At 40.4% G+C, this 17,536-nt stretch overlaps 1 protein-coding gene across 1 annotated transcript; it reads left to right on the forward strand.

Annotated features, from left to right (window-relative positions):
* Window positions 1-13,457: 13,457 nt before the first annotated feature.
* LOC123403486 (protein RMD5 homolog) lies at window positions 13,458-15,998 on the forward strand. The gene is made up of 2 exons (XM_045097420.1): window positions 13,458-13,606; window positions 14,606-15,998. The coding sequence occupies exon 2, from the start codon at window positions 14,639-14,641 to the stop codon at window positions 15,797-15,799; it is 1,161 nt and encodes a 386-aa protein (XP_044953355.1). The 5' UTR covers window positions 13,458-13,606; window positions 14,606-14,638; the 3' UTR covers window positions 15,800-15,998.
* Window positions 15,999-17,536: the final 1,538 nt, after the last annotated feature.

A 17,536-nucleotide genomic window follows, 5' to 3' on the forward strand; every position in this document is an offset into this window, starting at 1 on the left:
ATAAACCATCACGCGATCCCGACCGCCACGCAAAGGATGACAATCAATAGACTAATCATGCTCAGATTTCATCACATAGCGGTTCACCATACATGCATGCTACAGGAATCACTAACTTCAACACAAGTATTTCTAGATCCACAACACCTTACTAGCATGACTTCAATATTACCATAACCACAACTCAAAACTAATTGAGATGAATCAAACTTCTCTAACTATTCAATGCACATGAAGGTGGAAGTTTTCGTATCCCTTTGGATAACTACCCCTTTTGAGACTACTTTCAAAGCATAGATCAACTACCAAGCCACGCACCGCTGCGCTCTAAAAAGATATAAGTGAAGTACATAGAGAAAAAGTATCTAGCTCAAAAGATATAAGTGAAGCACATGTGACCTGAATTGTCTACCAAAAGATATAAGTGAAGCTCGACAAAATCACGGTGTGTGCATGTCTCTCTCTCTGGGTGTGCATCAAGGATGATTGTGACACAACAAAAAAAATAAAATACTCCTACGATACAAGACGCTCCAAGCAAAAACACATAACATGTGGTAAATAAAAATATAGCCCCAAGTAACGTTACCGATGGATTGAAGACGAGAGAGGGGATGCCTTCCCGGGGCATCCCCAAGCTTAGGCTTTTACGGCATCCTTGAATCTCTTGGGGTGCCTTGGGAATCCCCAAGCTTGAGCTCTTGCCACTCTTTACCTTTTGTCCATAAGAACTTCACCCAAAACTTGAAAACTTCACAACAAGAAACTTAAACAGAAACTCGTGATAACATTAGTACAAGAAAGCAAACCACCACTTCCTTAGGTATTGTAGCAAACTTAAATTCTACTTGTGCTGATGTTGGGTTACTGTACTTTCAATCTTCCATGGCTAATACCCCCCCCCCCCCGATACTATCCATAGTTTCATCAAAATAAGCAACCAACACAACAAAAAAACAGAATCTGTTAATAGCAGACCAGTCTGTTGCAATCTGTATGTTTTGTATACCTCTGGTACTTCAAAAAATCGGAACAATTACGACAGTCTGAAGAATTTGCGTAGCAATCAGCAGAAAAAAAATCAACTCAAAAGCTCTTACAGAAAAAAAATGAAAATTCTTTTCGTGAGCAGAAAGTTTCTGTTTTTTCCAGCATGACCAAACGATCATCCCCAAGACTAATCATAACGGTTTTGCTTGGCACAAACGCAAAAAGAAACACAAAAACACAATCATAACATAATTATGAAAGTGTGGAAAACACAAAACAGAAAGAAAAGTGATAGATTCGTTGGGTTGCCTCCCAACAAGCGCTCTGGTTTAACGCCCTTAGCTAGGCATTCAATGATGCTCTCACAAAAGACAAGAATTGAAGCACAACGAGAGCATCCTAAAGCATGTGAAAATCACATCTAAGTCTAACATACTTCCTATGCATAGGCATTTTATAGGAAAACAAATTGGCAAAACAACCAATAGTTGCCATATGCAAGGAAGAAGAAAGAGACGATAGCAATCTCAACATAACGAGAGGTAATTTGGTAACATGAAAGTTTCTACCACAATATTTTCCTCTCTCATAGCAATTACATGTGGGATCATATTTGAATTCAACAATGTAACTATCACATATGATATTCTTTTCATGATCCACATGCATGCAAAGTTGATGCTCTTCAAAAATAGTGGGATTATCATCAAATAAAGTCATGACTTCTCCAATCCCACTTTCAGTGTTGTTGCAAATATCATATTCATCATGAGGTTTGAACAAATTTTCAAGATCATAAGAAAGATCATCACCCCAATCATGATTATTGCAACAAGTAGAGGACATAGCAAAACTAGCATCCCCAAGCTTAGGGTTTTGCATATTTTTAGCATGATTGTCACTAATAGAATTTATTGTGAAACCATTGCAATCATGCTTTTCATCCAAGGAGACCTCGTGAATCACTTCATAAGTTTCTTCATCACGATTTTCAGATTCATGCATCTCAAGAAAAACTCCATAGAAATAGTCAATTGTCCTCAACTCACTAGCAATTCGTTCAACAATAGTGGGTCTCTTAAAGAGACTAGCTAGTGGATGAGGATCCATATCACTAGATTTTCAGCAAGCGAAGATGCAAGCATACTAAAGGCACATGGCACACAAGCAAACAGAAAGCAAGCGAGAGAAAAGGGCGAACAAAAAAGGCAAAAGAAGAAAGGCAAATGAAAACGGCAAATGTGAAGTGGGGGAGAGGAAAACGAGAGGCAAGTGGCAACAAAAGTAAATGCAAGAGAAGAGTTTGTGAGACCTACTTGGATAGATCTTGATTTCTCCTCCCCGACAACGGCGCCAGAAATAGGCACGTTGACGGGAGACTATTCTTGACTTGATCCTCCTCCCCGGCAACGGCGCCAAAAATACTTCTCATGTTTGCTGTGTATCCCTTGCAACGGTGCAAGAAATAGTTGTGTCTACGGCACCAGGAATCCTTCAGCTACGGCTACGCCTTAAGGGACTTCCTAGGCAAGTATCCATAGGATTTCCCCCCATGGCCTTGGAGCCTTGCGTTGGTGTTCCCTCGAAGCGGAAAGGGTGATGTTGCACAGCGACGATAAGTATTTCCCTCAGTTTGAGAACCAAGGTATCAATCCGGCGGAAGAGTATCTCAAGATCCTGCACAAACACAAAAGCTTGCACCCAACGCTATGAAGGGGTTGTCAATCCCTTATAGATTGTTTGCCAAGTGAGAACTGAAAGCAACAAAGTAACAAAGCAAAGTAAAAGCAGAGATGTAAACGATGGATGTGAATAGACCTCGGGGGCCGTAGTGTTTACTAGTGGCTTCTCTCATAAAAGCAAGTAGACGGTGGGTGAACAAATTACTGTCGAGCAATTGATAGAACTGTGCAGAGTCGTGACAATATCTATGCAATGATTATTTCTATAGGCATCACGTCCGAAACAAGTAGACTGATACTTTCTGGATCTACTACTATTACTCCACACGCCGACCGCTATCCAGCATGCATCTAGTGTATTAAGTCCACAAGAACAGAGTAATGCCTTAAGCAAGATGACATGATGTAGAGGGATAATCTCAAACCAATGATAAAACCCCCATATTTTTACCCTTGATGGCAACTGCTTGATGTGTGCCTTGTTGTCCCTACTGTCACTGGGAAAGGTCACCACATGGCAGATCCCAAAACCAAGCACTTCTCCCATTGCAAGAATCATAGATCTAGTTGGCCAAACAAAACCCAAGACTCGGAGAGACTTACAAGGATATCAAATCATGCATATAAGAAATCAGCAAAGACTCAAATATATATCATAGATAATCTGATCACAAGTCCACAATTCATCGGATCTCGACAAATACACAGCAAAAGAAGATTACATCGGATAGATCTCCATGAAGATCATGGAGAACTTTGTATTGAAGATTCAAGAGAGAGAAGAAGCCATCTAGCTACTAACTACGGACCCGTAGGTCTGAAGTGAACTACTCACGAGTCATTAGAGGGGTGATGATGATGATGATGAAGCGCTCCGCCTCCAAAGTCCCCTCCGGCAGGGTGCCAGGAAGGGTCTCCAGATGAGATCTCGCGGAAACGGAAACTTGTGGCGGCGGAAAAGTATTTTCGAAGCTCCCCTGATTTTTTGCGGAATAGTTGGGAATTTATAGGCCAAAGACCTAGGTCAGGGGGCGGCCAGGGAGGCCACAAGCCTGCCCACCGCCGCCTCCCCCCTGGTGGCGGAGTGGGGGCTTGTGGGCTCCGTGGAGCCCACCTGGCTTGGCCCAAAAGCCCTCTGGTCTTCTTCCGTTCGGGAAAAAATCATTTCGGGGTTTTTCTTCCGTTTAGACTCCGTTCCAAAATCAGATCTGAAAAGAGTAAAAAACACAAAAAAACAGGAACTGACACTTGGCACTGAATTAATAAGTTAGATCCAAAAAAGATATAAAAGGTACATAAAACATACAAAGAAGGCAAGATAACAGCGTGAAAACATCAAAAATTACAAATACGTTTGAGACGTATCAGGTCTCAAGGTTGCAGTTTGCTGGATTGAAGCAAGGTTCTACTATATAGGCTTGGGATTCTTCCATCGCATGCTAGGGAATGTGACAACTTCGATGTCGATCATAAACACACATCTTATGGGCTAGGCTGACACGTTAGGTACCGATTGCCAAAATGGTGTCGGATGGCCACTTTGGTTGGCTAATGGGTAGGCTAGGTTGGGTCATGGATATATAAATATCCGGGTTAGGGATAGCGACCTGGCTAAGATAGGTTTAGCCAATGGTCAACCTATCTATGATACCAAGGTTGTCACGACCGGTTTTTCAAAAAATAATTTCCAGAAAACATGCCTTTGTGTTCACCAGCCCCAGGACTACTATTAGCTGGTGGACACTCACTTGATACGGAAATCACAAGCAAAATACAAAATCTGGGTTACAAGACCACGAAGGTCCACTGGTTTGGTTAAAAATCTGAGGCTGGCGGCGAAAGCGACTCGAGGAATCTCCAGTGCCCATGGGAACCCATTCCCACAGGAACAACTGACCTGGATAAATTCCTATCTCACAAGGTTGCTATCCTTGACTCCTAGGTTCCGGGATTGATGGCATCGTGCTCCTCTGCGATGAAATCTGGCCAAGACAATAGCTAGGGACAAGCGAGTGAGTACTTTGAATATAGTCTCAAAGATCAAGAAAATAGATAAGTTAAACCAGGTGAGATGCATGCAAAATTCACTTAATAACTCTATCAGATAAACCATTTCCACCAATGTTGTATAAACAAGCAAGGAAGGGTACTAATCAATTAAAAGCTTGACGATTGGTCGTCTGGGGTGACACCTCGGAAGGACAAGTAACACAAGCCATAGTCTGTCGTCTTAGCGACACCGCATAAAGGAACTTGTCAATGGAATATTACTGAACATGCCATAGTTGGGCATTTGGAGAGACACCACAAAAAAGGATTTTGTGAAGATAGCGATGAACAAGTAATAGCATGCGTGCCACAGTCGGGGGTTTGAGCGATACCACATAAAAGGCTCATACGAAAGTAATAACAGCTGCCACCGTTGGGCGTCTAAGCGACACCACAAAAAGGGCTCATATAAAAGGAGTAACAAATGCCAGAGTCGGACGTCGAAGCGACACCATAGAAAGGTCTTATATAAAAGAAGTAACAGATGCCACAGTCGGGCGTCTAACCGACACCATGGAAGGTCTTATATAATCAACACCGAGTATCCCCGAGGTAGAACCGTCTCAAGGATACTCTAACAAATCCATATACCACACATGATTAGAGCATATCAGAATTCATAATAATAATAATACTTATCATCGCGGTTCATAGGATTCATCATGTTTCAATTTAATTCCTCCGAAGACCGACACTCAAACCGACACTTGACTAGTCAACCAGTCGTCCTTAACTCTGGACATGGCTACTCAAATAGTTTTCACTCTACAGAGGGTGTACTCTTTACCCATAGCGCACGGGTTTCAATAGTCACTCGGACTAATCCCGTGTATGGTATCTCAGAAGTAAACACTCAGAACCAGCACACACCCATTTTTCCCTCATGAAGACCAGACTCACCAAGACTACGATGCGAGGGAAAAACCATAAGACGGGGAGGCTCCAACCTCGACTAGCATGGGATCCAATTTATACCGCGCGCTACAAGGGAAGGGCCCTTCCCTCTCGGTCCCAGACCGGAAACACCCATGCCCCCTGACCGGATGACTGGATTTAGTCCAGGGCCATGGATAATTTCATCTCGGCTTCTCTACTTGGTGTGTACCTAGTAATAGGTTTACGACCTACTAAACCATATTCGCTTTCAAGAAGACCTGTGGCAGCAGGAAAAGTAAGGCGACACACAGACAAGACTCGATCTATGGTCGACTTAGGAGGTTTAAGTTTTCCTGCAAGGGTTAGTACCACACGACTATTATGAATGATATACCTCAGTGTTACCACCATCACACCTCGGTATGCTCTCACTGACCACTCTCGTCCCACGATATTTCAGTCCATGGGCTCATAATAACCACGACAAACCTCCCTCTGAGGTTGACCAGACCAGCATGGTATACGAGGCATGAGGTAGTACCCACTCATCATCTACATCACATAAAATCAACAACATACCTATCTCATGCACTCATGTAGATATTATTTTATGTAGGTTTTTATAACATAACCAAAACCACGCATTCCAATGCACCCTAACAAACATCACACATCTTAGCACATATCAGATTTCAAGATGCTTGCCCTTAGAGTTGAGGAGGGTGGTGTGCACCCCAAAATCTTGAAGGAAGTTTCCTCTCTCCAATTCCTATTTTGAAAATATTTAAATTAACACACAATTTCAAAACATCACATAAAAGTTGTTTGAATATTTATGAAATAAATCTTAAAATCAACTAGAGGAAATTTAGAGAGGTAGGAAAAAGAATCAATTGATTTGGAGTTGTGGTTAAAAAGTTATGAGTAGTCCAACTTTTGGTCAAACTCTGCTTTTAAATCCAAACAAAAAAGAAAACATTTTGCACTGAATACGCCTTCTAGAAGAGAAAGCGTATTTACTGAAACGCTTCGGATAGAGTACACTTTATGAAAGAAAAGGCACACCTACCTGGCTTTACGCTTTACCCAAAAGGGAAGCGCACCAAGAGGGTTGCGCCAGTGAAGGCACTTGATTGCCTTATCGACGCGTGGGGGCCACCTGTCGGGTTCGTCCTCTTCCTCACACGGCAAGACCTGGGTGGAGCTCTGGTGCTCCTCGTCGGCGATTGGCTGCGACTCGCGAGTTCTGAGGTGAGAGAATGGATCCGGGAGGTTCTCGCGGTCCTTCTGGTAGTCTTGAATGGCGCGGGGGTGCAAGGGGTCACCGGTGGCGCACGCTCCGGTGGAGGACGGCGCTCGCACCACGAGTGCCTGCTCGCGGCGGGATCCCGAGCAACCAGAAGTGGCAGACGGGATCGTGGGGGCTCAAGGGTCGCTCTGGTGGGGCTTGCAGGGAGGGATTGACTTCGGTGACGGTGAATATCACGTGAGGTTCTGCGACGGCTGCGGTGGCGAGAGACAGGGAAGATGGAGTCGGGGGCAAATTTCTCCCCTGGGTGGCTTGCTACAAGTTGAGGGAAGGCAATGGAGGGCACTACAGCTCTGGGGGCTATTTATAGCTGGGCAATGGCGGTTCCGCGACAGCTTGTGGATAAGATCGCCGGCGACCAAAACTGGCGATGATGGGGGAGGTGCAGCTAGACTGGCGGGGTTGTCATCATGGAGACGATCCAGGGGGAGGATCCAAGGGCAGCTTGCACACGAAGAGGGCTCGGGCGATGCTGGCCCCGGCAGATGCAACTGAGATCAATGGCAAGCCGCCAAGGCGAGCACTGCGGCTGCTGTGAGCATTGCAAGCCAGAGGCGACCAACGGTCGGGCATGGCAAGGCGTTGCGCGACTCTAGAACCTAGCAAAGGGGCACAAGCAGGTGGACACGGCAGCTCGAGCGCGCGCGTGCAAAATGTGCGCTATGGGTGTGCTCTGGGCGTGCACGACAAGTGTTCGACGAAATGCCAGTGCATGTTAGCTGCGTCCACTGCCTGTGAGGCTACACAGTACGAGGTTATAGCATGAATGGGGGCATAGGGACATGCTGGTTTGACCACTTGAACAATTCCACAGTACAAACTAAAACCCATGCCAATTGTGCTCATGAACTCAAGGTGTTCGATACATTGCGAGAGGTATCAAATTGGTCTTGCTGCCAACCAAAATTCCCAGATTAAGGTCTCCTTATGTGTTAGTCATGATGCCAAGGTTAGTTTGGCGAAAAGTAAAACTTGGTGATGCAAGGTTTTGAAAAATACAATTCTCGCTAGTAAGTTGAGGCTATTATTTCATGCATTTAAAATAACCCAATGTCTCTCAACTCATGGACTTAAGGCTTTGGTAGGGTGAACTACCGGCAGTAAAAATTCCAAGGGCATTGGAGAAATTAAACTTGGGGTTGCAGCACAAAACTTCAAACTTGACCAGAATAGAAAGATGTTTGTTTTGCTAATTTTTTCCAATACACATAATTAGTTTTTTGCATAAAAGTGAATCTCATGCATCCTTGACATCTCCAAATTTTTGTGAAATTTTTAAAAGAGTTTATAAAAGGGTTGCAGTGCAAGTGTGGCCCTTAAAAGAATTGAAAAGTCTTTTTAAAAGTAATTGAATTTGGCAAAAATATTTGTAAAAAGGGTCTCCATTGAATTTGTTAAAAGAAAGGAAGTGTTTTTATGCAAGCACTCAATTCCCATATTTTTTTTTTCAAAAACTTCTACCTGTAGGGCAAACTTTATAATTACAAGAAAACAGTGGCTCTGAAATGAACAGAAAATCCAGAAATTAGAAAATGTCCAATTGTAAGATATCCCCGTCAAATTAAATAAAGAATTTAAAATGATCTCAAGACCTAATGATCTTCAAAATGCTACTAGAAAAGAAAAGTTTTTGAAAAGAGGCTTTGGAAGGAGCCATGTGACAATTTATTTCTCAAAAACAATTCTAGACAATATTTTAATTTATAAAAATACAATTAAATTTTTGGGGTGTGACACTAACACTCCGCTACGAGCGGTACTTTTTCTCAAAATGATCAAAGGCACCAAAGGTCCGAGAGATAAAAACTAAGCGGAAGAGAGGCCGGAAGGGGAGGGCGGTAGTACTGCCATAGAGGTAGTACCGCTCAGCCCCGAGCGGTACTTCCGTCCAAAATGGGCAAAGACACCGAAGATGCCAGAGAGTGTAGATAAGAGGAAGTGGGGCCAGAAGTGGAGGGCGGCACTACTGCATGGGCGGCACTACCGCTCCGCTCCCAACGGTACTTGTGCTAAATACAAAAAAACACACCTAGCACTAAAACCGTCATAAATTTCGCATAGGAGCTCCGAATTGAGCAAACTCAAGCTTGTTGGATAGCACACGACAAGTACTATCCAAACAATGATATAGAGATGTGAACCTCTATGAAAGAAGAACCGACAAAAACTCCAACATCGAAAACATCATACAAGATGCATATGCATTCTGTTTTTGATGAACTCAAGCTGGTCATACAAATGACCGTAAGTTCTAAAACTCACAAAGAGAAATACCAAACAAGAACCAAGAAAATGATGCAAGGATGAAAATGGTTCGAACTCTCAACGAATGATACGATCAAGCTACTCACTTGATAGCCCCCTTGATAGTACGGCAATCTATCCTATAACCTAGTCTCCCGACTACCAATGAGAAAAAAAAAACATATCAAGGGCAAACATATACCTTGCAAATAGTCCATTTGAGCTAAATGATGACGATCTTGACTTCCTCAAGATTGACCACCTTCTAAGGGTTTTAATTGGTTTTCAAAACCTTCTAAGGGTTTTTTGAACTGTTTTTTTTCTCGGTTTTTTATTTTGATTTCTTTTTTTGCTTTTTTGATTTTCTCTTCCATTTCTTCTTTCCATTCTTTTTCTATTTCTTTTCCACAAAATTATACAAACAATAAAAATAAAAACATTTTTCCAAAAACCTTCGCGTTCTTGAAATTGTGTTTGGAATTTCGGAAAATGTTCGAGATTACAAAATTTGTCTCATACTCAAGCATGTTCACGATTACAAACTTTGTTCTCATATTCCAAAAAAGTTCATGTTTCCATAATTTATTCCTATGGTTCAAAAAAAGTATAAAAACTTGAATTTTTTTCAATTATACAAAAAATGTTTGGGCATTTCAAAAAATGTATGCAGTTTTTAAATTTGTTCTCATATTTAAAAAATCATTATTTCAAAATTTGTTCGCCAATTTAAAAAGGGTTTATATTTGTTCATGTTCAAGTTCACAAAATTTTCTTTTCAAAAAAATATTCATGTTCACAAAACTTGTTCTCATATTCATAGAATGTTCAGAGGTATTTTAAAATATGTTATTAGTTCCAATAAATGGTTCATGTTTTCGGAAATTTGTTCGTGTTTCCAAAAACTGATCACGTTTTTGTATACAATTTCAGATTTTGTGCATATTTTAAAAAATTGTTCAACTTTTTTCAAATTATGTTCATGTTTTAAAAAATTGTTCAGAATTTCAATATTTTACTGATGTTTAGAAATTTTGTCCTATTTTACGAAAAAATGGAATATTAAAATTTGTTCATGCTTTAAAATCATTGTCCATGTTTCTTCCGTAGTATTTCAGAAATTTGTACACGTTTCTCATAAACAAATCACTTTTTAAAAACTGTTCAGTATTCCTATAATTTGTTCAGGTTTAAAAAAAATCTTGAAATTGTCTAAATTGTTCATTTTTATTGTAGAAATTCACATTTTTTCACAATTTTCAAAATTGTTCACGTTTTAAATAAGTATTCAAAAAATTCAGAAAGGAATGGAATTTCAAAACTATGTTCATGATTTGAAAATTGCTCACAAACTCATTTTTTCACATTTTATAATATTGTTTGCTTTTTCAAAAAAACTTCAGAATTGTAAAGAATTGTTCATATTTTTTAACATTATTTGAATATGCCGTTGTAATTATTTCTGAAGCATTCCCGGTGCCAATTACTCACTAACAGGAATCATATGTGTTGGCTTACTACAAGCAGTATATAGGGCATTCCATATTTGGCGCTGCAAGCGTCCGTTACAGGCCATTTTGTTAACGGGTGCCTGCAGAGCGCAGCCCGCCCCGCGCTTGCGCAAGCCCACTGTGGATTTTTTTTTCTGTTAAAATTTCAAAAAAGGTACCGCTGAGGAACTGACCCATGCCCTCAAGCTTCGAAGCGATCGACCTAACCACTAGGCCATCGCAACACTTGAGATTAAGTTCTTCGTTTTCACATTTTTATTCTTCGTTTCCTGCTTTTTTTTGGTTTGCTACAGCTTTGGACATTTTATTCGTGTTTTCTTGTATTTTTCTTGGTATTCTAAAATGTGCGGATTAATTTTCCGAATTCTTGATTATTTTTTCAGTTTTATCAAATTTTAAAAAAATGCAATGATATTTTCTTGAAATTCGATGAATTTTAAGTAAAATCAATGATTTTTTTTCTTTCAAAATCGATGAACTTTTTTCAAATCCGATGATTTTTTTTTTCAAAATCTATGAATTCTTTTCAAATTTGATGAAAATTTTAAAAATTAAATGAACTTCTTTAAATTCGATGAATTTTAAAAATTATGTGATTGTTTTCAAATTTTATGGACACATTTGAAAATCAATTAACTTTTTATCAGATTTGATGACAGTTTTTTAAAATCACTTAACTTTTTATAAAAATTGATGAACCTTTCTCAAATGTGATGAACGTTTTTCTATTTGTTTTTATTATTTTTTAATGTGTGAACATTTTTCCCACTTAAAGAACTTTTTTGCAAAATCGATGAACTTTATTTTTCAAAAATCAATGAACTTTTTATTCAGGACCTGCAGAAAGAGCGCAAGAAGCTGTTCCATGGGTCGGACCCTCACGGGGCGCTGCACACGCCAGGAGCTCGAATGGACGCCTGCAGCGTCATATAGGAGCCAGGATGTAAGTGACGGTGAAAACCACTTGTCCCATTTACGTCATCCACTAAAAACAGTATAAATGGCCGAATGTGGATGACCACTTAATTTATATGGAAATGTGGCCAATCCATCGAAGTCCATGAAACCCATCAGCCGTCACAACCAAATCCCGATGTCCTTTCTTGAAGTACCATGACACAGCCATACTCTAGGCCTTACAATACGCAGCGCTAATGGAGGCGTCGTGCCGCCAGTGCAGGTCGACGGTGTTCCTGATGGTGAACCACGCGACGCGCTGATGGGCGTCAACGAGCCGTTGTTCAAGTACAACTCCTCGCTGCTTCCGGTGACCACCTCGTCGCAGTTGCTGTCCATGCAGCTAACCTTCACGCTTGTAGTCATCACCATTGCCATCGTCCGCCACTCGCTCATCTTTGTCAATCCAACGCCATTATGCTCATGACGATTTGCTGCATTCTCCGCACGCTCCGGTCGGGCGACGCTGGCAAGGGCCTGGACCGGAAGGGCTACATCATGGGCTCAGATAACTGGTTATATGTGGACGCCACATTAACCATGTAAATATTAACTGGACTATGACATAATCCCATATAACAACTAGTGGCTGGTGGGGGGAAGTCCCACAATGCCCAGCAATGTGTCCATTTACATTCTGATATAGGAGCTCCCCTATAGCGAGGGGTTTCGAGTTCGATCGCTTATTCTGCACGTTTTTTTACACCGCTCACTACAGTACCACCAAAATGGCTGGCCCATATGTGCTGCCCGGACGTGCGAACCTCCGTTAACCTGCCTCAACGAGCGGCAGATAGGAGGTTCCTTTATCTCGCTCAACGTGAGAAGGAAGCGGCTCTTGCCTCGAGGATATTCTGTGCGCTATAGTAGTAACAGTACTCAGGTAGCCCATATTTGTGTATTCATTTTTTTCGAATTGTTTAAATCACTTATCACATGTATCATGTGGTATATTTGTGCATTCGTTGGTTCGCTGGTTCATTGTTCGCTCATTTTTTTATATTTTGCTATTTTATTTCTTAACATGTTCTCTTCATTTCTTTTTTTCTTTCTTATATTTTATTTTTACTTTTATTGAGTTTTTTTGTTTTTTATTATACTTTGATCTTCTTTCTTTCTTTCTTTGTTTCTTTGGTTTTGTATGATTTTCTTTCTTTATGGCTGAAATACGTTTTCCAGTATACGTTTTCTTATCCACGTTGAACACTTCTTATGGCGGGGACACGTTGAACACTTTTCAAATATGGGATGTAATTTTTTTCTTTTAATACATGTTTGAACACACTTTATATTGCATGGCATTCTTTTTTAATATACATCGAATATTTAGTTGGTAATGAATAAATCATTTAAACTCTGAGGATGTCTTTTTGCATAAACATTTTATTGAAATGCAGGAATATTTATTCAAAATTTTACTTACATTTTTTTAATGGAACAAAACAATTTGTTTACTACCCAAACCATTTTTTCACATTCAATAAACTTTTTTCATAATTTTTCATATATATGTTCGAATGGAGGAACATGTTTCTGTATTCACAATTTTTTTCTAAAGCTATCCACATTATTTTATTGCATTAACATTTTACTATACTGTACTAATATTTTTAAAATTTAAGGTTTTTATTTTTTTTAATAAATTTAATTATTTTTTTGAGGGGGTAATTTTAGGTATACAGTACGTATTTAAATAATTATAAATAAAAACAAAGAACATTAGTGCAATGGCTCACGTCCCTATTAGGCCGGCTCCACCGGCTTAAAACAAAAGCTGTATGCCTCGCTATAAGCAGCAAGTCAAGGAGTGGCATTAACAAGTATCGAGCCCATTAAGCTGATCCTCGTCAAGGAGGACTCTTCTTCGCAAAGTCTTACCTAACTGGCCCATTAAAAAGATCCAGCCGCCAAAGTGGTCTAGGGTTCGTCGCTTGCCGGAACAGGACCCCCCCCCCAAAACCGCCACCGGCTTTCTCTGCTCTCCCATTCCGGTAATCGTCCTCTCCGCTCTCCATATTCACTCTCTGTTCGATTTGGATACATCGCCATACAATCGCTTCCTATGCATTCAGATCAAATCCGTCCACCTCATCGCAGGTCCTCTCTATTTCGCCCCATCCTTCTCCTCTGATCCAAAGGCTTATTGCGTTTGCTTGAAGAATAAAGAGAGGTTAGTGTTCTTTTACCAGTTAGGGAAGCTTAAGCCGGCGTTTATGGGTTGGTTCTGCGGCGAGGTTTTCTAGAGAATATATTGTCTCGTAGGACCAAGTGATAGAATTTTGTGTGTCCCTAGTCTGTGATGAGAACTGCCATTCATGAAGCGCGCCTGTGGTGGGCGTTGTTAGCAACCTGGCATCTTTGGGATCTGCGTTGGTATTGTCTAGAGTTGCAATTATTGGGTAGGGATCCAAATCAAATGTAAAGAATTTGTGGGAGTGATACTGCAACCCGTTTTATCTTCTTGCCCAGTGCTCTTAGTATGGTGCTTTCAAGGTTGTATTGCTTAAGTGCTATGTGTACAGCCTGCACATTTGATTTCGGTTTACATCACTTTGTTGGGAATATGTCCAATAGTTTATTTTGTATTTTCGTTTGTACAGAGTTAGATAGATAGTTTGTGTGTGATGCGGTGATGCGATTTATAACCATTCATCTCATTTTCTGTTGAACGCTCCTCTGTTAGTAGAAGAGTCGCATCTGTCGGTTTATTCCTTATTGATGATAATTCTGCAACGCTACCTTTTGAAGAGTGTATGTTCTACGTAATTACTCTATCCCACAGATCTGAATATTGTTGCTTATAATATATGATGTGATAACTTTGGTACTCCCTCCAATCCATATTAATTGTCGTTGATCTAGTACAAAATTGTACTTGATCAGCGAAATTTAATATGATTCGGAGGGAGTACTTGAATCTAAGGTTCATTTCTTTGCACCTACTGTTTTAAATTTTGACTGATCAAATTGTCTTCCATTTTGTATAACAGGTGCTGAAGCTGGGGCATGCTTATTACTCAGAAATGGAAATAGATACACTGAAGGATGAGTTCGGTCGTGTTGTTAAAAAGCAGAAACTTGCATCCTCAAGAACTATAGATTTGGTAAACCAAATCGAGAAAGAAATTGAGCAGGCTATCAGTGCTATCCAAGAAAATGTCACAGCTAGGGATGCTGCATCAAACCTAAACCATGAAATTCTTACTAATCTGAAGAATACGCTGAAAGTGTTGGTTCCAGTGAAGCAACTTGAGAGCTGCCAGAAAGAAATGAACACTGCACTTGGCAAGTGGGTCAAGACCACCGAGAAATTCTTCATCAATGATATTTCAAAAGCTTACAAGAATGCCGACATGGAACCACATGTACTGAATGAGATTATTGCAAACCATCTATACCGTGAGGCATTATTTGACATAGGTGACAACTTTCTTGGAGAGGCCAGTTGTTTAGCACCTATAAAACTGAAACAACTGTTTCAGGAGATGTATGAGATTTGTGGTGCGCTGCGGACTGAGAAATCTGAGCCAGCTCTGAGCTGGGCAATGAAAAATCATGATGCACTACTGCAAAACGATTCCTGTCTCGAGCTTAAGCTTCACCAATTGCGGTTTGTTGAGGTACTCAAGCAAGGTAAAAGAGATGAGGCTCTTCAGTATGCTAGGGCATACCTGGCGCCATTTGCTACCATACACAAGGATGTAACCCAGAGGCTGATAGCCTCCATATTATGGGCCGGGCGCCTTGACCAGTCACCATATACAGAGTTCTTAGTACCAACTAACTGGGAGAAGCTAGCTGAGGAGTTCTCTCAACAGTTCTGCAATCTGAAGGGTCAATCTTCCACAGGTCCTATGGGCATGACAGTTGCAGCTGGTGCTGAAGTGTTGCCAATTCTTCTTAAACTGATGACGGTACTCACTGCAAAAAGGGAGTGGGAGTCTATGAAAGAATTTCCTTTCCCACTGGACCTCCGTAGGGAGTTTCAGTTCCACTCATTGTTCATTTGTCCCGTGCTCCGTGAGCAAGGTAGCGATGAGAATCCTCCAATGCTTCTTCCATGTGGGCATGTCTTGTCGAAGCAGTCGACCGTGAAATTATCAAAGAACAGCTCCCGATCTTTCAAATGCCCATATTGCCCGTTCGAAGCATTGGCATCTGAGTGTAAGCGGCTACATATCTGAGGATTTCTTACTCTGTGATTGGCCATTTGTGTGCACCAGCCTTTGCTATCTCTTTTCCTTTGAACGGTGCACTTGCAAAGGTAATACATTATACTCAGGGTGCTCAACTCTGCTCATGTCTTGTATATAAAGCATGAAAGAGATGTCATAAGAACACACTGGTTTGATTGACTTGGAAGTGCCAGCTGTGTTTTCTTTACTTTCAGAGAGAAATGAGCTCTTTTGTTTGTTCTTGTTTTCTTTAAATCAGCTCTTTTAAGCGTTAGTATTAACTTGTAATTCTAAGAGCCAAGCAAATTATGTAGTGGGGTAAGCTAGGGACTTGAATTGTGCAAATTATTCTTAAAGTAAAACCCTATGCGCCGCCTATGGCTGCAAAATGGCGGTGCTCGCGAGCAACTAGCAAACCTCAGATGGCCGGCCCAAGTAGCCAAGATTCGTTGTTTTCTTCACGGGTTTTTCGTATTTTCCCTTTTTCTTTACTGGAGGCGGCATGCCTGGACGGGGGAGCGCCGGATCTGGGCCTCGGTGGGGCCTCAGGGCGACGACGAGGTGGAGCAGATCGGGGCGGCCATGGAAACGGCTGCAACTCCGGCGAGGGCTGTGCGGCACCAGGCAGACGACGGAGAGGTCGTCGGGGCCGAGTTGGATGCGCAACATGGACAAGTGAGGAGCCCCAGCTTCAAGACCGTTTTCTGAAACAACAAGTCAGTTGTAGGAAACGAAATCGGCTTTGACAGATGCAGGATGCTGTGCGACCATCTGATCAAATCGAACGACTACAGAGCTAGCGGACGGCCGTGCGTGATCGACCGGTGGAAGATAATCGTTTCCCTTTCAAAAATGTTTTGAATTTTCAAAAATTGTTCAGAATTTCAAAACAATTGTGTTTTCAAAAATTATATGAGATTTTCTGAAAATCTTCATGTTTTCAAATGTTGTTGGGAATTACAAAAAATATCCATTTCCGAAATTTGTGCAGACATTAAAAAAATGTTTGATTTTTTTTCTTTCAAAAAATGCTATTTTTCTCAAATTCAAAACGTGTTCTCATTAAAAAAAGTCACTAATTTGAAAATCTTCCTGTTTTAAAAGTTGTTTGGGTTTTTTCAAAACATTGTTCGTATTTAAAAAAAATCTAAATTGTTCATGCTTTCAAGTAATGTACTCCCACTGTTTTTATTTATTTCGCATATTAGTTTTGATTCAAGCCAAACTTTATAGAGTGTGATCAAGTTTGTAGAAAACAATATGAACATTTAGAATAACAAATTTATATGGTTGTGAAAATTATGTAATGATGAATCCAATGGTATTAATTTGGTGGTGTATATGTTAATATACTTTTCTTCAAATTTGTTGAAAGTATTTTTGACTTTATACAAACCTAATACGTGAAGTAAATAAAAATGGTGAAAGTTGAATGTTTGCAAAATATAAAAAACTGTTTGCATCTTTAGAAAATGTTCGCCAAATCTAAGAAATATTCAATATTTCCAAAAAATGATCAAATTTTAAAAATGTCAACATTTTTAGAATGTTTGCTAATATTTATAAAATGTTCATGTTCTCGAAATATGTTCGCGTGTACAAGAATTTGTTCAATTTTTTGAAAATGTGTTCATGTTTCCTAAAAACGGTTAGGTGTTTTAAAAAAAAATATTTTTTAAAACCGACTAAAAATACTTATTTTTTGTTTTCGCTTGAGTGTTTTCCCGATTTGGTTCGGTGAAGTTC

This window comes from Hordeum vulgare, chromosome 6H (genome assembly GCF_904849725.1).
Source record: "Hordeum vulgare subsp. vulgare chromosome 6H, MorexV3_pseudomolecules_assembly, whole genome shotgun sequence".
Lineage (NCBI taxonomy): Eukaryota > Viridiplantae > Streptophyta > Magnoliopsida > Poales > Poaceae > Hordeum > Hordeum vulgare.